The 25,719-nt window shown below is 38.4% G+C and overlaps 1 protein-coding gene across 1 annotated transcript in view; it reads right to left on the bottom strand.

The window, feature by feature from the left end:
- LOC100026292 (WD repeat-containing protein 49-like) overlaps positions 1-25,719 on the bottom strand; it is a 223,135-nt gene that overhangs the window by 153,137 nt on the left and 44,279 nt on the right. The window contains exons 4-7 of the mRNA XM_056825130.1: positions 25,587-25,652; positions 22,874-23,104; positions 19,540-19,622; positions 16,141-16,233 (exon numbers count right to left, since the gene is read on the bottom strand). Coding sequence (XP_056681108.1) covers positions 16,141-16,233; positions 19,540-19,622; positions 22,874-23,104; positions 25,587-25,652 — 473 coding nt within the window. The remainder of the gene's footprint in view (positions 1-16,140; positions 16,234-19,539; positions 19,623-22,873; positions 23,105-25,586; positions 25,653-25,719) is intronic.

Below are 25,719 nucleotides of genomic sequence, written 5' to 3'. Positions count from 1 at the left end.
GAGCAATAGCAATTTAAAAAAGCAAAACAAAGTAATATGAGAAAAGGCTGGAAAGGTAGGATGATTCCAAATTACCCTCAACCTTAGGGTAAAGGGCCTTGGATATCAGAAAAAAAAATTTGATTTTAAATTGGAAATCAAAAAGGAGCTCATTGAAGAAAGATATTATACAGAGAAGTATTCTAACCTAAATTATTCATAGAAAAGATGTCTTGGAGTGGTTTGAAGGATGCATTCAAAGAGTGAGAAAGTGGTATAGGAAGACCCCTTAGACTGGTATTTCAGAAGTCCATATAGATAATAAAGAGGGGCCTTACTAAGACTGTGGTAAAGGGAATAGAGAGGAGGAAAGAGAAGACAAATGAAACATGTTGCAGAGAGTGAATCATTAGGATTTAGAGACTCATTAGATTAGTTAAGCAAGGAAGTAGGAAGAGTCAGAGGAAACACTTAAGTTTCAAATATGTAAAACTGAGTGAATAGTGGTTCCCCTGACAGAAATTGTGAAGGCAAGAGGAAATTTGGCTTTTGGGTGGAAGAGAAGAATTGAGCATTGAAATAGAATAAGTAAACTTGGAAAACTATTTTGGAATAGAATAAGTAAACTTGGAAAACTATTACTTGTTGAAATAGAGGTAAACTGATGGGAAACCTGTTTCTTCTTACAATGACTCCTGTTCTCTGGCTTTGACTAGAGAGAGCTGCTACAGGAACCTGAGGCTGCTTATTTATAATGGAGATAGGAATGAGAAATGCTGAGGGATGCCACACAGAGAAACTGGTACACAAGGGACTGCTCTGGGGTTTGCTCTGGGGTTCTGCCTATTGATCCCTACTGATGGCTATTTCCTAACCTCCTTCCTCCCTCACCCTCTCCCTTAACCAACCCTTTCCTCCCAATTCTTCCCTCCCCCTGAGTGAACTATAATAGATACTAGTTTTCTTTATCAGGTAAGGGGGTTATTGTGATAACAGGATGGGAAACTGAGGTAAGAGGGATGAGGATTTCCCTAAACTACGGGGATAATTTTAGGAAGGTTTGAGGAAGTATTCCAGTCACAAACTGTGACTCTAAGACAGTTAGGGAGATGGAGGACAACAGCCTTTTAAATCTTCTTTCTTCTTTCTCATAAAATCATCAAGGTCTCTCAGCTCAACCCCAGAAAAAAAAAAACCCAAAGTTCCAAGTCTCTCAGTTTCTCCTGGCCAGCTCAACTCTCAAATAGACCACCAACTCAAAAGCCAAGTTTTATTTTTCTTATCAGTTTCAACTACCCAGAGTCAGACAGACAGAGACAAAGTCCACAAGCCCATTTTCTCTTCTCAGTGTGGCCAGCAAACCCCCAACTGCCACTCCTGGGAACATTCTGTTGGAACCTTCTCTTGATTGACAGCTAGAGCTAGGTCTCCAGCCTTGCAGCTTCATTTATAAGCTCTCTCTCTTCCCAGCCTCTACTACAGCATGTTGAGTTTAATGTGTCAGTGGAACACATGAGTGAAGTGTCCTATAGCAGTTAGATGTGAGTTAGAGATCCCCAGGAGAGAGTTCATAGTTAGAGATAATTTGGGGAATCATCTATATAGAAGTGATAGTTAAAGTCATGGAAATGAATGAGATTGCCTAGAGAGACAATATAAACAGGGAAGATGGCAGAAGACAACCTTGGAAGGTACATATTTTAAGGCAAGAGGATAGTGAACTAAAGAAAAATACAGAGTAGAAGTTAGAGAGGTAGAAGGCAAACCAGGAGAGAGTAGGGTGTCTCTGAAGCCAAGAGAAAAGAGAATTCATATGTGTGCATAGTTCAGAGAAAGCAAGAAAGACAAAGATTTTTTTAAGTCATGGAAATAGGCAATTGGGAGATTTATTTGCAACCTTAGAGTCATTTCTTTAAAATGCTGAAAATTCAAACTAAATTATTAGGAGTTGAAGAAAGAATGGAAGGTAAAGAAGAGACATTGGGAACAAACCTTTTCAAGATATTTGGCATTGCTTTCCTTCATCCCTCCCCTAAATTCCCTGCTCACTTCAAATCTGGAATAAATGGAAGGACCTTTTCAATTTCAGTTCTGTTGTCCCTTCTGAGTTGTGTTATGATATCAATGATAACTTATAAATATTAGCTTCTAAGAAAGATGACAAAGATTATATTAAGGAAATTTATGAATTATTTATCTCCAAGTGGCATAAACCCACTCTATAGCAATGTAAAATGTCTGACAGTAAAGAGAATGAGAGAGATATGGTCTTCAAACTAGATGGGGTAGAGAAGTCAAGGGAGGGAAAGCCCTTTTTATAAGATTGGAAATATTTAAATGTTTTGTGCATAGTTGGGAAGGAACTTATAGACAGAAAGAAGCTAAAGATGCATCAGACACAGGGAATAACTACCACAGCAGGGTTCTAGAGAAGAAAAGAGGAAATAGGATAGAAGGTATAGGTAGTATGATTGGCCTTGGTTGATATCTCTTCCATTGAGACTGAATAGAAGACTCTCTTCCTTTGAGACAGGAGAAAATGGGTGGTGACCTTGAGAAATTTTGAAAAGCACATATGGAGTTTGAGGTTCCAGTGACCTATCTATTTGGAGTCCATTAGGTAACTGGAAATATTGGTTTGGAGCTGAAGACAAGTCAGAGTAAGCAGCAAAGGTTTGGGAGTCATCTGCATAAAAATGATGAGTGAAGATATAAAAATAGATGCGATTTACTAAGAGAGAGTGTGTATATAGGAAAATGCCATGGATAGAGTCTTAGGAGAACACCTAGGCAAACACTTAAATTTAGAAGATGTAAAATAAAGACAAGCCAGTGAAAGATACAGAAAAGAAAAAGAGGAAGAGATACTAATTATTATAAAGTCAAGAAAAGGATCTGTTAGAATATGTCACAGAATTCAAGGCAGCAGAAAATACTAAGAAAGAAAATATATTAGAATTTGCAGAGGTCAAGAAAGATGAGGATTGAGAAGCTTCAGTAATCAAGAGATCACTGCTAACTTTACATAGAGTAGTCACAATGGCAAGAGTGCTGGTTCTGTGAATCTTAAAATTTCTCAGACTCTACCTTGGAACATTTGGTTAAGGCTATTCCCCATTTTAAACAATGAAGGTACTTGATCAGGAATGTATTGGGAACTTTAAAATTACTCCACCCATACTTAGGCATACTTTAGGGGAAGATAAAGTTGTAAACTCCTGATGGAACAATGAGAAAAAGTCCCCAACCCATACTTATAGTGAGGCCAAGCCCTTAAGCGAGGTCTATTTTTAGATCTAATACAAAAGGGTGCTAAGTACCTATGAAGGTTAAATTAATCACTAAAAGGGCAAGCTTAGCAAAGAGATGTGAATTACTCAGAAATTGTAGTCTACCCAGAGAAGGTGATAACAATATGTGAATTAAGAATGGTCAGTCCTTTGGAAAACATCTACTGTGATTGGTAGATGTGAAAATTTAGGGGAGTTGACATAAGAGAAAATTCTCTTTAAAAGGAGGTCAGGACCTGTGAGCTGGTGCTCTCTTGGTGGCTGAACTGAGTTGAGCTTAGGAGCTGAACTGGAGGGTCTCTCTGAACAATAGAGTTTTGCTTAGAAAGATCTTGTGGTGAGTGATTAAAGACTAACTTAGTTTCTCTCTTAAAGAGAAAAGGTCTAGGCTATTGGCCTAGGCCCTAGTCTTTTCCCATTATTTCCTCTTACTCTGTCTCTCTCCCTTTCCTTAATTCCTTCATTTATATTAATTAAAATCTCCAAAAAACCCAGCTGACTTGGGTATTTCATATTTGGAAATTTTTCTCATGGCAACCACTTATTTTTGATATAAAATGAAGATGCTAAAATTATCTTTACAGTTTGGGCAACTCACAGTCTTGAAACCCACATTTTCACTGTCACAATTCCTATAGTAAGAGCACCTGGGTTAAAAATCCCACTTCTGACATCTACTATCTTTGAGACCTTTGATAAGTTTCTAAACTTCCCTAGGTCTCAATTTCCTATTCTGTAAAGTGGGAGGGTAGTCCTAGATGACTTCTGGGACTGTTTCCAGCTCTACAATGGAGATAGAATCAGAACTGAAGTAAGGATGAGGAGGAAATGAAGGGGAAGGGAAGCAATGAGGAACAAAAGGTTTTTGAGAATGTGACAGCAGCAAGTGTAAATGGGTCTCTCAACATATTTGGTTGTGAAATGGAAGATGGTAGTGCAAGGGTGTGATAGTCATGACAAATTGTTTTTGTTGGGTTTTTATTTAGGTTTCTTTTTCTCATGCTTTCTTCTTTCCTTCCTCCCTTCTTTTCTTCTCTCATTCTCCATTTTTCTATTTCTTCTTTCCTTCCTTTCTTTTTTCATTTGTTACTCTTTTTTTCTTCCTCCATTTATTCCTTCTTCCCTGCATTCCTCTTTCTCTATTCTTTTCTTTCTTTCTTTGAAAGGGAAGACCTGGATATGTTTGTGGGTAAAAGGGAAAGAGCCAGTAGATGGGGAAAGATTAAAGATACATTAAAGATAGAAGATGACTGATGGAGTAAAATGCAAGAGACTGAAGGATAAGAGGATCTGAAATTGAGGGCCCAAATGGTTAATCTTAGCAGAGTGATTGACAGAAATTTTTACTTGTCAATCCAAATGTTTGGCATCACATAGACACAAGTTGTCTCTTCACATAAAAACCTTTCACTGAACCATTTCCAAGGCATTTTTGAATTCATTTAGCTTCAATGTGTATTAGGGATCAAAGGGAAAAGTACACTAAGAGAAGTAGAAATTTTATTTTACTCACCATCTCAAAGAAAGAAGACTACTATAATCACAAGCCTAATTTCCATTTTGGAAAGTATTGGCCCTAGAAAATGTTTAATTTTCCTTGTTAAACTTTGACACAAGTATGCAAATAGAATTTAATTATACATCTCTATTGTGCCATAGTACATTGATAGAAGAATTCCCTTTTCTCCCCACAAACATTAAAATTATTTGTTTCTCTTTGTGGTGGTTGCAGAGCCCACAGACCTCTGAAACTAAGTTGGGAAATACTAAAGAGTTCAGGCCAAGATGGTGAAATAAGAAACAATCAAAGCTCACCAACCACCCTCCAAATAACCACAGAAGAACAAAATTGCCTCAAAATGAATACTGGAGTGGCAGAACCAACAGAAGAAGGGATAAAGCAGAGCTCCTGCCCAGAAGAACATTAAGAGACAATGAAGAGGATTCATCTCACTGGGATATAAAGAGAAAGTGCTGAACAAGACTTAGTAGAACTCAGATATAATACAGTGCAAGTGGCAAGGGAAAGAACACAGCTGTCTTGGTCCAGCCTCAGTAGGGTAAGAAAGGAAACCAGAACAATACCAAACAAGCATCAGTGGGAAGAAAGCAACCTTGTATAGGCCAGCCAGAACAGAAGCCAGACAGAACAGCAGTGGGAGAAACTCAGCCCAACAAGGTCCAGTCTCCACAGGATTGGACAGATCCAATTTTAAACAACTGAACTGAAAAGTAGGCCAATCAAGTCAACTGCAGAGTTCTCAATCTGAGACCAAGACAGTTGAGCCAATCCTAGACACAGTACAAGTGTGGGACAGTACTCCTTCCACCCTGAGAATGAAGCTAAACATTAGCATATAGGCCAAATTGAACAAAACAAAAAAATGCGAAATGAGCAAAAGACAGAGAAAAAGCATGATGCTAAAAGAATATTTCAGCAAGAGAGATGACCAAAATACAAGTTCAGAAGAGAACAGCAATACAAAAATGAAAATGTGTAAAGCCTCAATGAGTAGAGGAGGGCTTCTTCAGGATAGTATTTATAAGCCTCCCTTTTATCTTCATAGAATTCTAATTTGTGATCAACATAGACATTTCTGCATTATTGTGTTTAATAGGTCCAACCCAAGTAAATAATAGCAAGTCATTAGTTAAAAGTTCATGACATAAAGAATATCTGATCAAATGTCCTGCCATTTATTCATTCATAAACATATTAAACACTTCCTTTATATAAGGCACTGCCATATCTAATCAGATGAAGATACCATAAGGGACCTTATAAAAGGCCACAAATTCAGGATGGGTTTTATATGTGTCTACTGACAGTAACAGAAAAACTAGAAAACTAGAAATATCAGAAAAATCAGAAACAAAGTTAAGGTTAATTTCAGATTTTTTCTATTTCTCAGAGTTTTTTTTTTCTGAAACTTCCCAAATTACAAGGAATTATATGTGACTGGCAGCTCTCTTTTCTTGGTATTCTAAATTGCACATAACCTAATGATTCCCCTCACTCCACAACTAAAACTGAACTTTAAATTAAGGGGAAAAAACTTACCAAAGGAAGCAACTTTCCCTTTTTACCTTACAATTTTACTGGACTGTGGTTAGTATGTTGAGCAGTTTGAATCTCTTCTCTACAAAGTAGAGGGAATTTGTAGTTCCCAATAATGAAAGAAGCCCAAAAGCCAGAGTAGAGAGCAAAATAGGTGGAAATTGGTGGAAGAAGAAAAATGTCGGTGGATCTTTCGTTTATGTAAGGTTAGAAAAAAACAATCAACTTCATAGTTCACATTTAACAGGAACTCTGCTGTTATTAAGTGAACATAAGCAACCAAAATAAAAAAGGACCAAGAGTTTAGAGAATCAGGTTGATTAGGACAAATGATTATCTACCTGACACTTTCTATATTTTGAATTCTTCATTTATTACCTTTTATTCTTATAACCATATATTCATTGTCACAAGATCTTTCTCATCCATAGCTCCTATTCTACTTTTGGATAACTGTAAGTTTTCCCTTCATTATTCTAAATTTTGCTTTATGGCTTTATGGCTGAGTAAAATAAGTCTAATCTTTTTTTTTCACATGACAGTCCTTCAGACATCCTAAGAGCTATCATGCCTCCACTAATTTCCCTTCACTAGGTCATTGATGGCCAAATACTTTTGAGCATGTATCCCATTAGTAAAAAGAATTTTGGAGCATCTACCCTAGTGTGGATACTTACTGAATTATAGGTTATAGATATTTACTGCTGTCATAATAACTATGTACATTGTAAAACTTTCATATAAATGATGAAATAAATATGAAATCATATTTGATCCTGGAGTCCAAAGGGAAACACTGAAGATTATCATGTAGGGGAGAGAAATGGTCAGACCAGCCCTTTAAGAAATCATTTTGGCAGCTGTGTGAAGGAAGGATTGGAGTGAGAGAGATTTGAAGCAGAGGCTGATTTAGTTATTTATTGTAGTAGTTCAGGCAAGAGATGCTGAGGACCTGTACTGTGGTTATAGTTGTATGAAAAGAGAGAACGTAAGAATGGCTCGGGATGGTGTGGTGGTAAAAACAACAAATATGGCAAATGATTGATTCTGTGGTTAGAAAAAGAATAGAGTCAAAGATGGCACCAGGGTTGTGAACCCAAGAACAATAGTTTTCTCAATAGTAACAGGAGAATTTGGAAGGGCTAGGTTTTAGGGGAAAGATAATTCAATGAAATCTGAGATAAAGATTAAAACCACACAAGCCTATTCATCCTGTGGGTCTCACTCTATTTTACCCAAAATGAAAAGAAATGAGGTTTCTCCTCCTCACTGGCTATTGGCTCAGAATGAAGAATCCTCCTTAAAAGTGGTCTGTGCTACAACCACAAGGTGATGTGGTAGGGGATGGGACAGGTGTTAGCTATATTGGGAGTGGGGAGGTATTTTTCCCAATAGCAGATTCAATGTGACTGCTATGGGTGCCCAGTAGTGGCTAGGTTATACCTTCTGTGAGGCTCCTATATCCTTTTCTCAGGAGAAAGGCTGGACTCTTACACAGTAGAGGGAGAGGGACTTGGCAGATTGGGGAGGATATTGGATAAATGCTCTATGATTGATTATTGAGATGGGGAGGTAGTAATACAACCCATCATCCCACCCTTTGATTGGCTGACTACAACCCTGGGGTTCAAGGATCACCCCCCCCCACACTTTGAAGACCATTGCCCTAAGGTAAACTTCCCTTCCAACATATCTTTATATGATATTGCTTCTTGTCTTCTCATCAACCATGTTAGTTGATATCCAACTCTTGGTGTTGAATTACTATGCACCAGGCATTGTATCAGCCTCTGGGGGTACACAGACAGGCAAGAACCACCCTTGCCTTCAAGGAATTCCCATTTTGATGGGGGAAATGACATGTAGATAACTTGGCACATAAAAATATATAGACAGAGAAGATAAAAGGTTGTCTCCTAGGGGAAGGCACCAGTAGCCTGAACTGGTAAAGGTCTCCTGCAGAAGGGATTTGAAGGAAACCAGAGAAACTCAGTGTGAAGGTAAGGAGGGGAGAAGATATCCCAGGAAGAGAAGACAGCTAATGCAACAACATGGAGACATGAGGCAGAACATCACCTTCAAGGAGCAGACAGCAAGTAGACCAATATGCCTAAGTCATAAGGGACAAGAAGATTAGAAGTGTAGGAAGGCTCTGGTTTTTGAAAAACTTTAAAAGTCAAATGAAGGAATTTCTGTTTGATGCTGGAGGTAAGAGTTTGTTGAGTGTGGCTGGCCAGAGGTGGAGGGAGGGGAACATTACCAGACCTGGCTTTAGGAAAATCACTTGGCAGTTAAGCGTAGTATGTGTTGGAATGAGAAGAGAGGAACTAGAGAGAACAACTGCAATTGTACAACAACTACAATGGCAATTGCCCAGAAAAGGAGTAATGAGGGTCTGAATAGGATGCTAGTTCATCCTATGGTTGTAAGGTGGTAGAAAGAAGGTATAGGAAAGATGATGTAAAGGTAGAAAGTTGGCAACTGCTTGTATAGATGAGGTAAATAAAAGTGAGGTGTAACATGCTGGTGTATTCATATCAGTTGTGGGGGAGTAACAAGAAAGAAAAAAAGCAACATTTGTAAAAAAAAATCAATGCTTTGGGGGCATTGGCACGGTAGATGGAGCATGTGGGAGAATTTAATAAAAGGAAGGGCACTTCAAATAGCAGAATGACTCCAGAAATGGATATTAGTATTATGAAATGTGACTAATATAGGGGGTCCATTTTCATCCCTTCAGAATACCTCTCTGAAACCATAATAGAAGTCAATGGAAAAATAAGTCAGGGTATATACATTCCTTTAATAAATAATAAGTTAGGAACCGCTCTGCTTCACAAGTTCAAGCTAATCACTACTTAGTCATTTACTGGTACTTTGTAAATAACAAAGTGCTTTAGAGTTTAAGAAATTCTTTCTCTAAGCAATCTTTGAGTAGAATGGATATAATTGTATTCTTCTTGTATAACTGTACTTCAGATTGTGGGGAATAGGGCTGGGGAAAGAATGAATGGCACCCACTATTGTATCTTTCACCTTCAATCCTTTTCTTTTTCATATTATTTTCATTATGAAAATTTAAAAGCTGCGGCAGTCTCAAGAGTGCTTTGGATAGGGAAAGTCTACTCAGTCAGGTCAAAAATTATTAATTGTATACTAAGTATGTGCCAGTAGTTGTGGTAAGTGTTGGGGTTATAGAGAAAAAAAGCCTTAGCCCTGTTTCTAATCAGTTATCTGTTGAGTTTAATCCAATAAGAAGTCTCAGAGAATAACATGAAAAAAAAAGGGAAAGTCACTTCAGTTTCAAAGGTACAGAGAGAAAAGATTCAAGCTCCAAAGGCCCTCCACCACAACCACCCCACCCCAATGATGCTCCCTTCCCTCATGCTGGACCACAGAAATGCACATTTTAGAGACTGGCATCATCTACATTGAATTTGAGAGGCTGATGATGGCCGGGGCAGGAGCTCAGTTGAGAGATGAAGACTGGAAACTGAAGGAGAGGATTAGGATTAGGATGGACCAGAGTGGTTGGGAAAATGACAAGAATTCTGTCAACTCCTGAAAGTGAACATAGTCTAAATTAATCTCAGAATCTATGGATTCACCAGATTTGCCTATGTAGTGTGAATTTTAGATGTACTCCACCCTGCTTAGTCTTTAGAATTTTAGCAACCAGGAATCCCATTTAAGGATTAAGTGTGGGGGAGGAAGGTCTATGACCCACGTGTGCTAGCAAGTGACAAATCAGAAACAACTGGCTGACCCCCTGGGCCATCCAAAGCCAAGTTTAAGCCACCATTGGTACATGTGAGACACAGGAAGTGATGTAAAGAACTGCCTTTATATTTCATATCACTTCCTGTGAGAGGGATTTGGCTGTGGAAGTTGACTGTGGAGGAGCTCCAGTATAAGACCTCAGACTGCTTCCCTTAGACAATCTCATGGTGAATGATAAGGCTGACTCCCCTTTTCCTTGGCTGGAGGGACCCTTTAGCTGAGGCCTCTGAATTCCTGCCTGGTTTGGACCAGGCTGGAGCAGCTCTTCTTCCCTTTTCCTCTCTTTCTTTCTTCCTTAATATCTCCACTCTATTGTAAATAAACCACGATAAAATTCCATTCTGACTTTAGTATTTCATTGGGATTTAGAATTGGAAATTCCTGGTGACCAAATCAAAATATATTCAGTCTCAACCCTAAATTTTGCCCCTTAGAATAGTCCCTACACTCTGACAGGCTATTCTGGGTCCTTAGAATTTAGAGCTGCAACAATTTTGGGAATTATCTAGTCCAACTTCTTCATTTTACAAATGCCTTTCATCCTCAAGCCAATGTACTCTTGCTGGAGGGTTTAAGGCCCCGATGAGTGTGAGCCCAGAATTTTCTTGCAGTCTCAAACCAACTTACCCTCTCAATAGTTCAGCACACCAGAGGCTATTCCACAATATATGCAGACAGAGGTAGGTGTTGTGGTAAGTGTTGGAGGTATAGAGAAAACATTAAAATTTGAGAAAATAAGCCATAGTCCTGTTTCTAATCAGTTCTCTGTTGAGTTTAATCCAATAAGAAGTCTCAGAGAACAACATAAAAAAAGAATTGCAGGAGATATCAGGACATCTATCAGTTTTTGGAAGTCTTCCCTTAGCTCTGCCCCAATTCAGGGTTTTATATTGTGAATGTTGGGAGCCAGACTATTCTAATATGATTTCAGCCACCAGGAATTCCTGGAAGCTATATTTGCAGATCACCAGAGTCCTGGGCACAATGAGAGTGTGGTTGTCATACTCCCCTTTTCTGGGTTTCTGCTCCTCATCTTTTCCTCCCCTAGCCAATATATTCTTCTGCTTAAAAAAAACATTCCTTTTTTCACTTAGCAAAGTGTTGTTTCCTGAAAGCAATAATGGGTGGGTCATGGGGCCTTATTTTCAGGAAACTGCCAGAGATGGCTTAGGAAAAAGGCAATCAATCTCCCCACAACTCAATAATAAGTCCTGTTATTACTTGGTCAGACTTTCATCCCAACTGCCTCTGTTAGTATTGGGGAAAGGTCATATTTTCCCATTTGACCATTTTGATTGAGTGGCTGTGGGTATCTTTTCAATTCCAAAACAGCTCCTTATGTCTCAGGGGAGAAATAGGGGATCAAAAAAGAAAAAAGAGAGAGAGAAAAGATCTAACAAAGATGAGGACAGAAAAAAGTCAAGGTAACCAGCTGTCCTGTCTCTTAACAGTGTTATCAAAAAAAAAAAATAAGAACATTCCAAATTGATTTTGTCTCCCTCATCCATGTGTTTCAAAGGAGTCACAATGGTCTCCAGATGTTTGCTTTTTCAATCATTTCCCCCCTAATTTATCTACCTTCAAATCTAACTTAAGAGAAAGGGGTGAGTGAGAACTTTGTTTTACAGGAAAACTGCAACTGACAAATACATTGCTTTATCTTAAAAGGAAGTGTAAGAAGGGAAGTGGAGGAAGAGGAAGATGGGGAACAAGTACAAATGCAAGAGAATGTAAAAGAATAGTAAGGATCCACAGGAAACTACGGATATGAAGGATTCAGAGAAACTTGAGAAGAACATGTAAACACAGCAATATCTTGATCATAGTAGTGACCAACTTTGTCTTCCAAGACCAATCTTGAAAAAGATCTTACTCTCAGCATAGAGATGGTAATTTATAAGTGTCAAATGGGGCGTGCATTGTCAAATATGGCTGATGTGTGCTTGTGTGTGTGTTTTCAAATTTTGCTTGACTTCTTGGTTATAATGGAGGGTTAGGAGAGGGAAGTGACAGGTATGGGTTTTTTTAAAAACATCTATAGAAAATTTAATTTTTTTTTTCAAATGCACCAATCAGTCTCGGTCCCCAAATAAAAATTCTCAAACACACTTCCCTCCTCAGTGAATAGTGAGTAGGAGAGACCTTTAAGTGCAGAATGTTGCCTACTCTTGTCAGTCAAGCACTGTCTTTTGCCTTGTTACTAAGGAAAGTTTCTTTCAGAAAGTGAGCATATCAGCATATGACTGTGGGTTTGGTTTTTTTTCCTTCTAAAAGACATCAATAAAACTTTGCTTAACTCCTTGGGCAATCAAAGGAAGGATTTCCTGCTCATTTAAAGTCTATTTTTTAATGATAATTTTCATTTCAAGAACTAGCTACGTTGCTTATGAAATAGAAAAATGAACAGTCAAGAGAACTGGATTCTAGTTACTGGGAATATACATCTCTAATAAACCTAATCTCTAGCCTCATCACAGCCTTCAGTTACTCCTACCCTCTCTATTTTTCCCAGTCACTTCCCTTTTCTTTCTTTGGAATCTTGACCCCTTAATTGAGCAGTTAACCATCCTTGGTCCTAGAATCCCTTGCCCCTGTGTCCTATTCTTATTCATCCATTTCAAAACTCCACCCCCCTGAATTACTCCAGTCATCCACCTTCTATTCACATGCAGTTGAAATTACTGGGGAAAGTTACCAAACTGTGCTGACCCATGCATTACTAATTTATGTTATGTATTTCATCTAGGCTCTCACTACTGGATGCCAATCCTTTTACTTTTGCCTGACTGACTCTCTTTTCATTCCCCATAGCATCTGTTCCAAATGTTCTCTTTTCTCCTTAAGACAACTTCTTGCCTTTCAGCAGGTGGAGAAGAAGGAAGGAAGGGAGGGAGGGAGAAAAGAAGGAAGGAAAGAAGGAAGGAAGGAAGGAAGGAAGGAAGGAAGGAAGGAAGGAAGGAAGGAAGGAAGGAAGGAAGGAAGGAAGGAAGGAAGGGAGAGAGAGAGGGAGGAAGGAAAGAAGGGAGGAAAGGAGGGAGGAATGGAGGGAGGGAGGAAGGAAGGGAGAGAGGGGGAGGAAAGAAGGAAAGGAAGAAAGGAGGGAAGGACTTTATTATTTATTAAATACCTACTACTATGTGTTAGGCACTATGCTAAAACTTTAAAATGATTATCTCATGTGATCCTCACAATAACCCTAGGACCTCATTGGCGAGGCTGTGGTCCATGTGCACAGATAACACTTGGGGAGTTGCTCTGTGTGCACACTGGGAGCTGCTCTGTTCCCCCTCTTCCCAGCACCAGAGGACATTTTTTGCATGCCCCACCCCTCTGTCCTGCTGCCCAAAACAAGCATTTTCTCCCTCAACTCTCTCTAGTAATTCAGGAGGCTCACAGACAACTTGAATTTGCATTCTGGGCACACAAACTAAGAAAAGGTTTGCCAACCCTGCCCTAGGAGATGGGTACTATTATTATCACCATTTTACAACTGAGAAAAGAGAGACAGACAGAGATTAAGTCAGCCAAACTAACCCAACTAGTAACTGTCTGAAGCCAGATTTGAACTCAGGAAGATGAGTCTTCCTGGCTTCTGGACTGGCACTCCATCCACTGGGCCAACTAGCTGATCTTACTATCTCTTTAAACCATTATCCCATATCTTCTCCCCTTTGACAGCAAAACTTTTGGAAAACTCTTCATTTGCTTCTATTTTCCCATCTTCCCACTTCTAAATCCTTTGAATTACTGGATATGCCCACAACTCAATTAAAACATCTCTTTCCATAGTCACTGTCAACATGGAATCTAGGAATCCCAAACTTGTGGCCTGGTGGGATCTGATGAACCCCAAGTTTCAGGACTAGCTTTTAGGTTGGAGACCCCAAAGCTTGTCCTTGTTCCCTTTTCCCATGGGAATCTACCCTGAAGGGAATCCCAGGCTAGCAGTTTCAGACTGAGTGGTGGACCCTCAGGGGAATAGACAATACACTTCAGGTGAGAGTTAAATCCAATCCAAAGCTGGGTTACTCTTTGGCACTACAGGCAGTGCCTCAGTCTCAGTCTCACACGCTGAAGAGTTCCATCCTTGGAAGGAGGGTGTCATATAGTGGGAAAGGCTTCTGGAGACATAAGAGTCACTCGACTTTGGATTGGGTTTAGCTCCCACTAGATTGAGTGGGGGACTCAGTCTGAAACTGCTAGCCTGGGATTCCCTTCAGGGTAGATTCCTATGGGAACAGGGAACAAGGACAAACTTTGGGGTCTCCAACCTATAAGCTAGTCCTGAAACTTGGGGTTCATCAGATCCCACCAGGTGACAAGTTGGGGATTCCTAGATTCCATGTTGACACATCAATGATCTCTTTATTGACAAACCCAATGACTTTTTCTCAGTTCTCATCCTTCCTGGCCTCTTTATAGTGGATGATCTTATTTATGGATACTTTCTAATCTCTCGATTTTTATGATATTGTTCTATTATGGTTCTGCTACCTTCCCAAAACTCCTTTCTCAGACTTCTTTGTGAGACTATCACCCAGATCTCATCGCCTATGCATGGATACAATCCAGGACTCTGTCCTGGGCTCTCTTCTCTTTTCTCCACTCTTTCTTGGCGACTTCATCAGTTCTTATTGGTTTGACTATCATCTTTGTCAGTGACTCCAAATCTGTTTCCAACCTTCATCTCCCTCCCTCAAACAATAAGTTTTTATTTAAGCACCTTCTTTGTGGATCTATATCACACAACTATTAAGTTTTTAGGCAAGATTTGAACCCAGGTCTTCATGACTATACCTTTAATTATTGCTTAACAAATGTAATTTGATTAATTGACTGAGTGATTTTTAGCAAGTCATTTTGCTTCTCTGGACTTCAGTTGCTTTATCGGTAAATGGGGGCATTGGAGCTGATGATCTACAACAACAACAATCAATGCAATAATTCATTAATTTAAATGTTTTGTATGCACCTAAATATGGATATATGATAGGTATTTGATATGTGATATAGGGAATTTCCAGATGAGAAAACTCATTGACTTATTCTGTTTCTGCCCGGTGCAGATTTGCCCCTCCTTGGGCAGTCTGGTGACCACCTGTTTCTAGAGACTGATGTTATAGCACTTGATATGGACATCTGATAAGCTTTAGCCCTACTACCACAGAAAGGGCTATTTTGCTAGCTTTTTTTCCACTATGATATAATACCTCTCACATATATAATATATAGTTATATGTACACACATATAGAAAGTATTATTTTTGGATGCATATATAATATATATCATATATGTGTATGCAGAGAGAGGGGGAGGAATAAAGGTAGAGGGAATATATGAGAGTATTTAATTTCTAAAGTCAACTCTGTAAGGAAGGCAAAGCGGGTATTATCCCCATTTTGCTGATGGAAAAACTAAGGCTCAGAGACATTAAGTGACTTGCCCAGAATTACACAGCTAACAAATTAGAAAATGGCCAGGCATAGTGATATATACCAGTAATTCCTGTTGTTTGGGGAAACTAAAAATGGTGGATCATAAATTCTGTTGTAGCAGGCTAAAGCTGATCAGGTGTCCACACCAAGTGCTACACCAACAGTATCTAGAATAAGTGGCCCAAGGTAGGGCAAACCAGCACAGGATAGAAACAGAATAAGTCAAGCTTCCATGTTTTATTGGAAGTGGGATGGGCCCATGAGTGACCACAGCATGTCTAGCCTGGGCAAGGGAGGGACACTGAATCTCAAATCCAAACCCAAAACAACAACAAAAATTCTGGACAAAGGAGAAAAAAAGTGATCGTGTGAAAATGCTATGCCACAGGTAAAATTCTCAATGACTTTATGGCTTACTTAATTGTATCACTGGAAGCACAAATGCCCCATGGAAATACAATATTCCAGATCCATAGCACTTACTGATTTGTAAAATAGGCACTCATACAGGGAAGAAAAGGGGAAAAGAGGATTTGGGAGAGAAAAGAAAATGAACAAATAAATCCTACTTGACCACCCAAATGCTTCATTACTTACCAGTAGTCCAGCCTCAGAGGTACACTATCCAAGCCACCTATTTGACAATAAGGCTCCAGATTGGACAGTTCGTACAGCTGGATTTCACGATCTCTGTCCCAAAATTAAGTACATAAAAAGTGAACTACACACTTCCCATATTAGCTCAGCCAAAAATAATTGTACACTTTTAGGAGTAGGAACATTCCACAAAACATAGGAATCTGACCAAGGAGAAGGTACCATCTCTCCCCTCCACGGTCTTTCAGCAGACTTAGCATGTGCTGTCTTGGGGTCCCCACATTCACTGACCACCCTGGCTGCTTTGTCCTAACCCTTGCTTCCTAGGCATACTCCCATCCTGCCTAGTTCCAGAGAGGTACCGGATATTCCATTTTTATTATATTTTTTAAAAATGTAATTGATTGAATTTAGTGCTTGGGATAGATTCCAAATAATTTGACATGCATTAAGGTACTTATTAAGTTGTTAATGTTGATGGTGGTGATGATGAGTCATGAAATGCTAGAATGAAGTCCTTTACATACAGAATAATGACACTATACATTTAAATGGAACTTTCACATATATTATCTCAGTTAGCTTCACCACAAATTACCCTTTGAGGTAGATAAAACAAGGATTATTACACTTATTTTACTGGTACGTAAGATGGAGGCTAAGCAGATTATGGCTTAGTGTCTAAAATGTCTATAAGTATCTGAGCCAGGAATAGAACCTGTGTCTTCTGATTCCTTTTTCCACTATAGCACATTGATGCTCCTGACAATATCCTGGCATCTTAACCTGGGAACCACCCTCCTTCCCTCTCCTCATCTCCCTCCCCACAAGCCCCTCTGATTATTTTGTATCTGAAAATGATGCCTGCCATGGCAACAGGTTTTGCTGATGTAAAAGCCTGTGTGTGAAAGAAGAATATGAGGTACAGAGATCTACTCATTAAGATTGATGCTTCACTCTCTCAAGTGCAAAACTCATTGGCTTCCTTTGCCCTTGGTGTTAAATGCCCTTTCAGATTTCATTTCCAAATGGTGTTATGCTTCATCTGTAGCACTAAAAGCTGGTTGCATGGATACAGGTCTCCTGATTCTTTTCTTTTTTTCCCCCTCTGTCTTGTCAACTTGATGGGTCAGCCATTTCCATTAAAGCTTCTATTTCAATCACTGCACTTCTTTGTGAGAATAGAAAGAACAGTGCTCTCCACATGCATGGAGACACATACATATTCACTCTCCTTTCCCCCTCCCCTCCCCTTCTCTCTCTTTTTCTCTTTCTCTCTTCCTTTCCCTTTTTTCTCATTTTTCTTTCTTTTCTCCTTCCTGTCTTTTACTCCCCTTCTCATTTATTCTCTCTCCTATTTTCTTCCTCTCTTTCCTCCTTCCTTTTCTCTCTCCTCCTTTCTTTTTTCTCTCACTCTTTCACTCTCTTTCCTCTTTCTCACTTTCTCTTTTTACCTCCCCCTTTCTCTTCTGTCTTCTCTCCCTCTCCTCTCTTTATTTCTCTCTTCCCCTCCCCCCTTCTCTCATTTCTCTCTCTCTCTTTTCTCCTTCCTGTCTTTTACTCCCTTTCTCATTTATTCTCTCTCCTATTTTTCTTCCTCTCTTTTCTCCCTCCCTTTCCCTCTCCTCCTTCTTCTTTCTTTTTTCTCTCTTTCTCTCTTTCCTCTATTTCCCCCTTTCTCTTTTACCTCCCCCCTCTTCTCTCTTCTACCCCTCTCCTCTCTCTCCTTTTCTCTCTTTATTTCTCTCTTCCCCTCCCCTTTTCTCCCATTTTCCTCTTTTCTTCCTCCTGTCTTTTACTCCCTTTCTCATTTATTCTCTCTCCTATTTTTCTTCCTCTCCTTTTCTCCTCTTCTTTCTTTTTCTCACTCTTTCTTTCTCTTTCCTCTATTTTCTCCTCTCTTTTTCTCTTTTTATTTTTTTACCTCCCTCCCTCTCTCCTCTCCTCTCCTCTGCTCTCCTCTGCTATCCTCTCCTCTCCTCTCCTCTCTTCTCTTCCTCTCCTCTTTCTCCTTTTCTCTCTTTCTTTTCTCTCTCTCTCTGTCTCTCTTTTCTCTCTGAGTCTCTCTTCCTCAATACCTCTCTCTCTCTTTGTCTCTGTCTCTATCTGTCTCTCACATGCACACACAAACAACTTAATGCACAGGGGTCATCTTGGGAACCTGTGCCATTATTCCAAAGATATTGGTAATGTTCTTTTTTGGTACTTCCTTCAGAGCCTGAAGCACATTCCCTGAAATCTCTTCAATGGAAGTGCATTAGATTTTTAAAAGCAGCCAAACATCCCTCAGAGGCAAGTCAATAATGGGATGATAACATTTGGGGTAAAAAACTAAAACTAAGCATGAATAGAAGACATATGCAGTTGTCTTTCTCATGTGGGTCAGAAAATTATACCAAAAGAAGTGTTCTGAGAATGTTTTGAGAGATATCAGCATCACTGGATTTAGCTGAGATTTATTGAGCTTTGGAGATCACTGAATAATCCTCCATGTTAAAATTGAGACAATTGAATTCTAGGTTGAGCAGGGGGAAAATAGCATTTATTAAGCACCTCCTGTGTGCTAGGCACTGTGCCAAACACTTTATAAAATATTATCTCATTTGGTCCTCACAACAACTTTGTGAAGTAGGCACTATTATGAATATCTCCATTTTACAGATAAGGAACTGAGTAGGCAGAAGTTATTAGTGACTTCTCCAAGGTTACACAGCTAAGAGGTGTCTGAGGTTGGATTCCAGAAAGGCAATATAACTTGTCTGGAGTCTTGCAATAAAGAAAGAGTCAGGAACAGAACTCTTGTTTCTGGACCCTTATTTGAGTGTTCCTTTCACTACAATTTCCAGGAAATTTTGTAATTCCTGGACCCAGATGGCAAGATATAAGAATGTATAAACTATGACTGAGCCAGGTACATTTCAAAGGAGTATAGGGTTAGAGTTGGAAGAAACTGTAGAGATTAATTAAGTTAATAAATAATAATAATAAGTAATTAATTAAGTCTAACTCCTTTTTTCATAACTGAGGACCAGACAACCAGAGAGATTATGCCATATGTCCAAAGTCACTCAGTTGATAAATGGCATATTTGAACTTAGACAAACATATAGATAGAGATGATAGATGATAGATAATAGAAAGGTAGAGAGATAGACAAATGATAGATAATAGATAGGTAGAAAGATAGATGGATTAATAAAAAGATAGATAGATAGGCAGATAGACAGACAGACAGAGAGATAGATTTATAAACAGATAGATTTCCTGAATTTAAAATTTCATTATTATAGGGATCCAGTATGTTATATAGAATATATGTTCATACACATATACATGCTACACACATATATTCATATCATCCTCTATGTACGTCCTCCTTTCAAGAGTTCTGGCACTCACCCTGTGCTGATGATCAATTTGTTATACTGCGGCATACTTGTGAAATCTGTTACCCACTTTGATTTCCGGTTGATGGCTTTGTCCTAAAACATGAAGGAATTTAATTATATCACAATATATTTTATTTAAAAATGTTTATTCGTTTATTTATTTTAGAATATTTTTCCATGTTTACATGATCCTTTTCTTTCCCTCCCCTCTTCCCACCTTGCTCCCAGAACCAACAAGCAATTCCAATAGGTTGTACAAATGTTGTCACTTGAATATCTTTATTTTAAAGGATGGTTTCAGCATTACTACAGACATTCTTATTTCTAAAACGTATCCAACATCCCAGGCTATTCATTTAACCAGTCTCCTTCAAGGATAAAAAAAAAAGTTATTAAATATTCTAATGGTCAAAGGTAATGCTCAAATGGACCTATGATCTCATCAGTATGGACATTTTCTCCAACAATAAAGATTTTACCTCCTCTATACTTGCCTATCTCATGCAATTCTTGTCTATGTTCTCTAAAAAATTCTTCATAGAGGTCCACTCAATGTAACAAGGGCCTGTCTCAATTTATCTTGCTATTTTGAGGACACCCATTAGTGAACTGGTTGTCCAACAATTAGTTACTTCTCCCCACTGGACCAATCCATCTTTTTCAATCATATACTCCCTTTATGAAAATCTTTACTCTGGATCTTCTTCGAAGTCCTTTACATTGTATACAATAAGGGAATAATCACATGGGGTATAAGGTGGGAGGGATTCACATGGTATAGGTTTTAGAGATCTGAACCTATAGACAGCCCTAGACCATGTGAGAGTGGTTACCCTTCTGGGGATCCAACTCACAAAGCAATGAGTTATGGAGGAAAACCAGAACAAGCTTTATACATATTCATTATATATTGGTGCCTGTTAATACCCATTTTTCCTCTGTGATAGTCATTTTGATAACTCCAAGACTCTCAAAACTATATAATAGAACCAGTAGCATAATGGTATTAAAAAGATTATATAGTAGTACTAAATCACCATAGTAGTTTGGTGTCTAACAAGTCCAAAGATCTTTTGGAAGAGCTCAGTGTTCTACAAAAACTACTGGAAAAATTGGACAACAGTATGGCAGAAACTAGGCACAGACCAACATCTTATTCCAAATACCAAAGAAAAGTAAAAATAGATAAATGATTTAAATAAAGGGTGAAACCATAAACAAATTAGGGGAGCATGGAATAGTTTACCTGCCAGATCTATGGATAAGGGAAGAATTTATGTTCAAATAAGATACAGAGAACATTAGAAGATATAAAATAGATAATTTTGACTAAATTACATTTAAAAAGATTTGTATAAACAAAACCAATGCAAACAAGGATAGAAGGGAAACAAAGAACTGGGAAAAAATTTTTATAACAAGTACCTCTGACAAAAGTCTTTTTTCTCAAATATATAGAAAATTAAGTTAACTTTGTAAGAATACAAAGCATTCCCCAGTGGATAAATGGTCAAAGGATATGAACAGGCAATTCTCAGAGACAGAAACTTAACCTATCTTTTGTCATATTTTCAATATGACAAATTATTACAAATCACTATTAATTAGAGAAATACAAATTAAAATAACTGTGAGATACTACCTAACACCTATTAGGCTGGCTAAAGAGACAAAAAAGAAAAAAAGAAAGAAAAATGACAAATATTGGAGGGAACATGGAAAAATTGGGATACTGATATACTTTTGGTGGAGCTGTGAACTGATACAACCATTCTAGAAAGCAATTTGAAACCATGCCCTCAAGAGCCATTAAAATATGTATAACCTTTGACCCAGAAATACCACTACTAGGTCTGTATTGCAAAAAGATCAAAGATAAGGGAAAAGAACCTACATGTATAAAAATATTTATAGCAACTCTTTTTGTGGTAGCAAAGATCTGGAAGCTGAAGGAATATTTATCAATAGGGGACTGAAAAAAATTGTGGCACATGTCTGTAATGGAATGCTATTGTGCCATAAGAAACCATACACACACACACACACACACACACACACACACACACACACACACACACACACACGACCTGGATAGACATATGAAGAGATGCAAAATGAAGGGAACAGAACTAGAATAATGTTGTACACAGTAACAATAAAGTATGATGATCAGTGGTGAAGAACTTAACTATTATCAGAGATGCAAAGATCCAGGACAACTCCAAGGGGCTTGTGACAAAAAAAAAAAAGACTATTCACTGCTATAAAAGGGCTGGTGGAATCTGAATGCAGATTGAAGCATACTATTTTTCACTTTATTTCTTCCAAGAAGTTTCTCTAATGTAAGTGATATGTCCCTTTTTTTCACAACATAGAAATATGTATTGTATAATAATACATGTACACGTGTATCATATAACCTGCCATCTTGGTGAGGGAGGAGGGATGGAAGGGATGGAGATAATGTGGATAAAAATGTCAGAAAATGATTATTAAAAATTGTATCAACATGTAATGTGGAAAAAATTTAAAAATTAATTTAAAATTTTAAAGATATACATATATGAATGTATATATATGTACACAAAGAGAGAGAAGAGACAGAGAGAGACACAGAGAGGAGAGATGAGAGAGAGAGAGAGAGAGAGAGATTTGTATTAGTTCTATATGTAATAATCCCTAAAATATACTTGGAAGAAACTGACAATAGCACAGATTTTCTCTCTAATAAGGACAAAACAAGAAGATAAGGACTTCAACTGTAACAAGAGGAAATTAAAATTACATTTAAGGAAGAACTTGCTATGAGCACCACTGCTTTAGTGCTCTGGATTGCTAAGGGACTTTGGGAAGAAGTAACTTCCAAGGAGGACTTTAGAGAGAGAACAGATTCTAAGGCAGTTTAGGTACAATCATATTTGAAGCAGGGAGAATAGCCCAAATGAACTTCTAATGTCTTTTTAGTCTTAATTTATATGATTCAGTGATAACTGAAGAGAAATTCTGCCAAATAGCTAGCTACACTTGAAATGACCATTAAAAAGAGAAAATATTCAAGGAATTCTTTCCATTTGTCTACTCTTAAGACATATCATAAATTATACACAGTCTCATCACATGTATATATCACTCAATCTGATTTTAGAAGTGAAACGAAGCATTATCTTGTACCATGTACTGAGCTCATCCTTTGGTTGGCATTCTCTAGACTGGCACATCCTTATAGGAATATATTATATTCAAGGACATTATTCATGTAATCATGCCACTTAAAAAGCAGTTTAAAATTGCAAATAAAATCAAACTGTCGCACTCAGCATCCCTATAAAAGGAAAATCACATACGAAAACCAGTTTTCTTCTTTTCAATGTCAGCTGTGGCGACCAGAAAGAAATGATTCCATCTTCTCCCATCATGATTAGGGTATCATCAGGCAGAGAGAAAATGCGAAGGACAGGCCCACTGTGGGATAGCCCTTGGGACAGGGCAGGCATGGTGAAGTAAACCTCTTTCTGTCGGACCAATGAGTCAGCCTGTTCTGAATACTCTAATTGTAGGTAGGTACAGAAGTCATCCTGAGCAAGAAAGGAATTAAATATCAGTCATTTTTCTGACTCCCACAAATTCTCTCCATGCCAAAATTTATTGCTGTTGTTCAGTAGTTTCATTTCTGTCTGACCCTTTGTGGCCCCATTCATTTTTTGAAAAGTTTTACTTAATTAATTAATTTAGAATATTTTTCTATGGTTACATCATTCATGCTCTTTCCCTCTCCTCCTCTACCCCCTTCCATAGCTAACGCACAATTCTACTGCATTTTACACATGCCATTCATTGATCAAGACCCATTTCCATATTATTGATAATAATTACACTAGGATGATTGTTTAGTCTATATCCCCATTTGGTTTTTTTTGACAAAGATACTGGAGTGGTTTTGCCATTTCCTTCCCCAGCTCATTTTATAGATGAGGAAACTGAGGCAAACAGGGTGAAGTGACTTGCCTAGAGTTACATAGCTAGTAAACATCTGAGGCCAAATTTGAATTCAAAATAATGTATTTTCCTGATCCACAACTTGCACACTAACTGTTTCATATAGCATTACAAACACACCCAGAATCTAGTTTCCTAACGTACCTAGTCCATCACTTGCCAGTCAGGAGAAAGAACTGGTCTCCTCTTTAGAACCTTGGCTACTAATTACTATTTTTTTAAAGTCTATCAAAAAAAGGGGAAAAGGTATGATGGTAGGAAGAGTTTGAAAGAGATATACAGAAGAAAGGATACTCTCTGAAGAATTGTCATATAGTGTTAACAGCATTGGGGCTAGGTGGTGTGGTAGATTGATGGGCACGAAGTCAGGAAGACTCATTTTTCTGAGTTCAAATCTGGCCTCTCAGACATACTAGCTATGTGATCCTGGGAAACTCACTTAACCCTGTTGGCCTCAGTTTCCTCATCTGTCAAATGAACTGGAGAATGAAATGGCAAACCGCTCCAGTATCTCTGCCAAGAAAACCCCAAATGGGATCACAATGAGTCACACAAGACTAAAAAAACAACTGAACAAGAATAACAAGAGCAATGGGACTAGAGTCAAAGGGGTTGAATTTAAAACCCACTTCTGATCTTAGGACAATTTACTTAATCTCCATGGGCCCCAGTTTCCTCATATTTAAGTACTTCTTATTAAAATAATAAAAAGTTTTTAGTTGAATTAAATCTCAAACTAGTGATATGAAAAAAAAAGACATGTCCATGGCAGCTAATATTGCTCCAAAAGATATATCACATTGCCCTACCATCATCACATTCATTGTTACTTACATTCAGGATTGCCAGTGGGTGTGAGGACTCCCTTCATGGACTAATTTATGTTGAAGTACTGTCCCAGGATCCAGAATGCCTAGATTTACTGTTAAAAATGTAACAGGGATCAGAAGCATGTGCAGACATTATCAGTTTGCTAAAATGGCATCATTCACATGGAAGCCATTGGAGGGCTCCCAGCAAAAGCCCAGGGCAGGGTCTGAGTCAAGCTCTTTTAAAGATGATGGCTCTAGGGGGCAGCTGGGTAGCTCAGTGGATTGAGAACCATGCCTAGAGACGGGAGGTCCTAGGTTCAAATCTGGCCTCAGCCACTTCCTAGCTGTGTGACCCTGGGCAAGTCACTTGACCCCCATTGCCTTACCACTCTTCTGCCTTGGAGTCAATACACAGTATTGACTTCAAGACAGAAGGTAAGGGTTTAAAAAAAAAAGATGATGGTTCTGGCTACTCAGTCAATGGAAAAAGGCAGTCCCTGACCATGTGTTAGGTCAACACAGAACAACCATGAATGCTCCAGTCCTCCAGCCTCCTAGAAATAGGTCCTGAGCATCTTCCAAGTAGATGATATTTTAGCAAACCAATAGTTTCTGCATATGTGTTTTACCCTCATTACATTTATAACACCTAACATTTTTTAAACTATGACTTTTACATTAGGCTCACTATTTAAACAGAAAAGGAATATTAAAAGTCACACAAAAGAACTCACAAATTTTGCAGATGAGGATAACTGAGGCACAGTTATCACAGGTAGTGATTTGGGCAGAATCACTCTAAGAACTAAGATTTTCTCCCAGGTCAACTCCAATTTGACATGGGTAGGCAAGAGATCAAGTCACCGTTGTTCAGTTGTTTCAGTCATGTCTAACTCCTAATGATCCCATTTGGGGTTTTCTTGGTAAAGATATTGGAGTAGTTTGCTATTTCCTTCTCCATCGTATTTAAAAATGAGGAAACTGAAGCAAACAGGATTAAGTGACATGTCTGGGATCACAGAGCTAGTAAGTGTGAGAGGCCAGATTTGAACTCAAGAAGATGAGTTTTCCTGACTCCAGACCCAATACTCTATCAATCATGCTACCTAGGCTGCTCTTTTAATAGTGAGGTACTGTTAATCTTTCCCAAATCTGTGGATTCCATAAAAGAGATAGAGAAAGGAGCCTCAAATTCCTATTTGGAGCTTTAGACAACCAGAAACACCTCACAAAGTGCAAACCAACTTACCCATTGAATTCCACCAGTTGCAGCATAATCTATCTTCATGAAAAGTTGTTCTATTTGCTCATTACTCTAGAAGTGGGAAAAAATCATTATTGGTGTTTGTGGACTGCACAGAAAAATATATCTACTAAAGGAA

The sequence above is a fragment of the Monodelphis domestica genome, chromosome 4 (genome assembly GCF_027887165.1).
Source record: "Monodelphis domestica isolate mMonDom1 chromosome 4, mMonDom1.pri, whole genome shotgun sequence".
Lineage (NCBI taxonomy): Eukaryota > Metazoa > Chordata > Mammalia > Didelphimorphia > Didelphidae > Monodelphis > Monodelphis domestica.
Note: the sequence above shows the minus strand (reverse complement) of the source record. Positions and strands in the feature narration are given on the sequence as shown.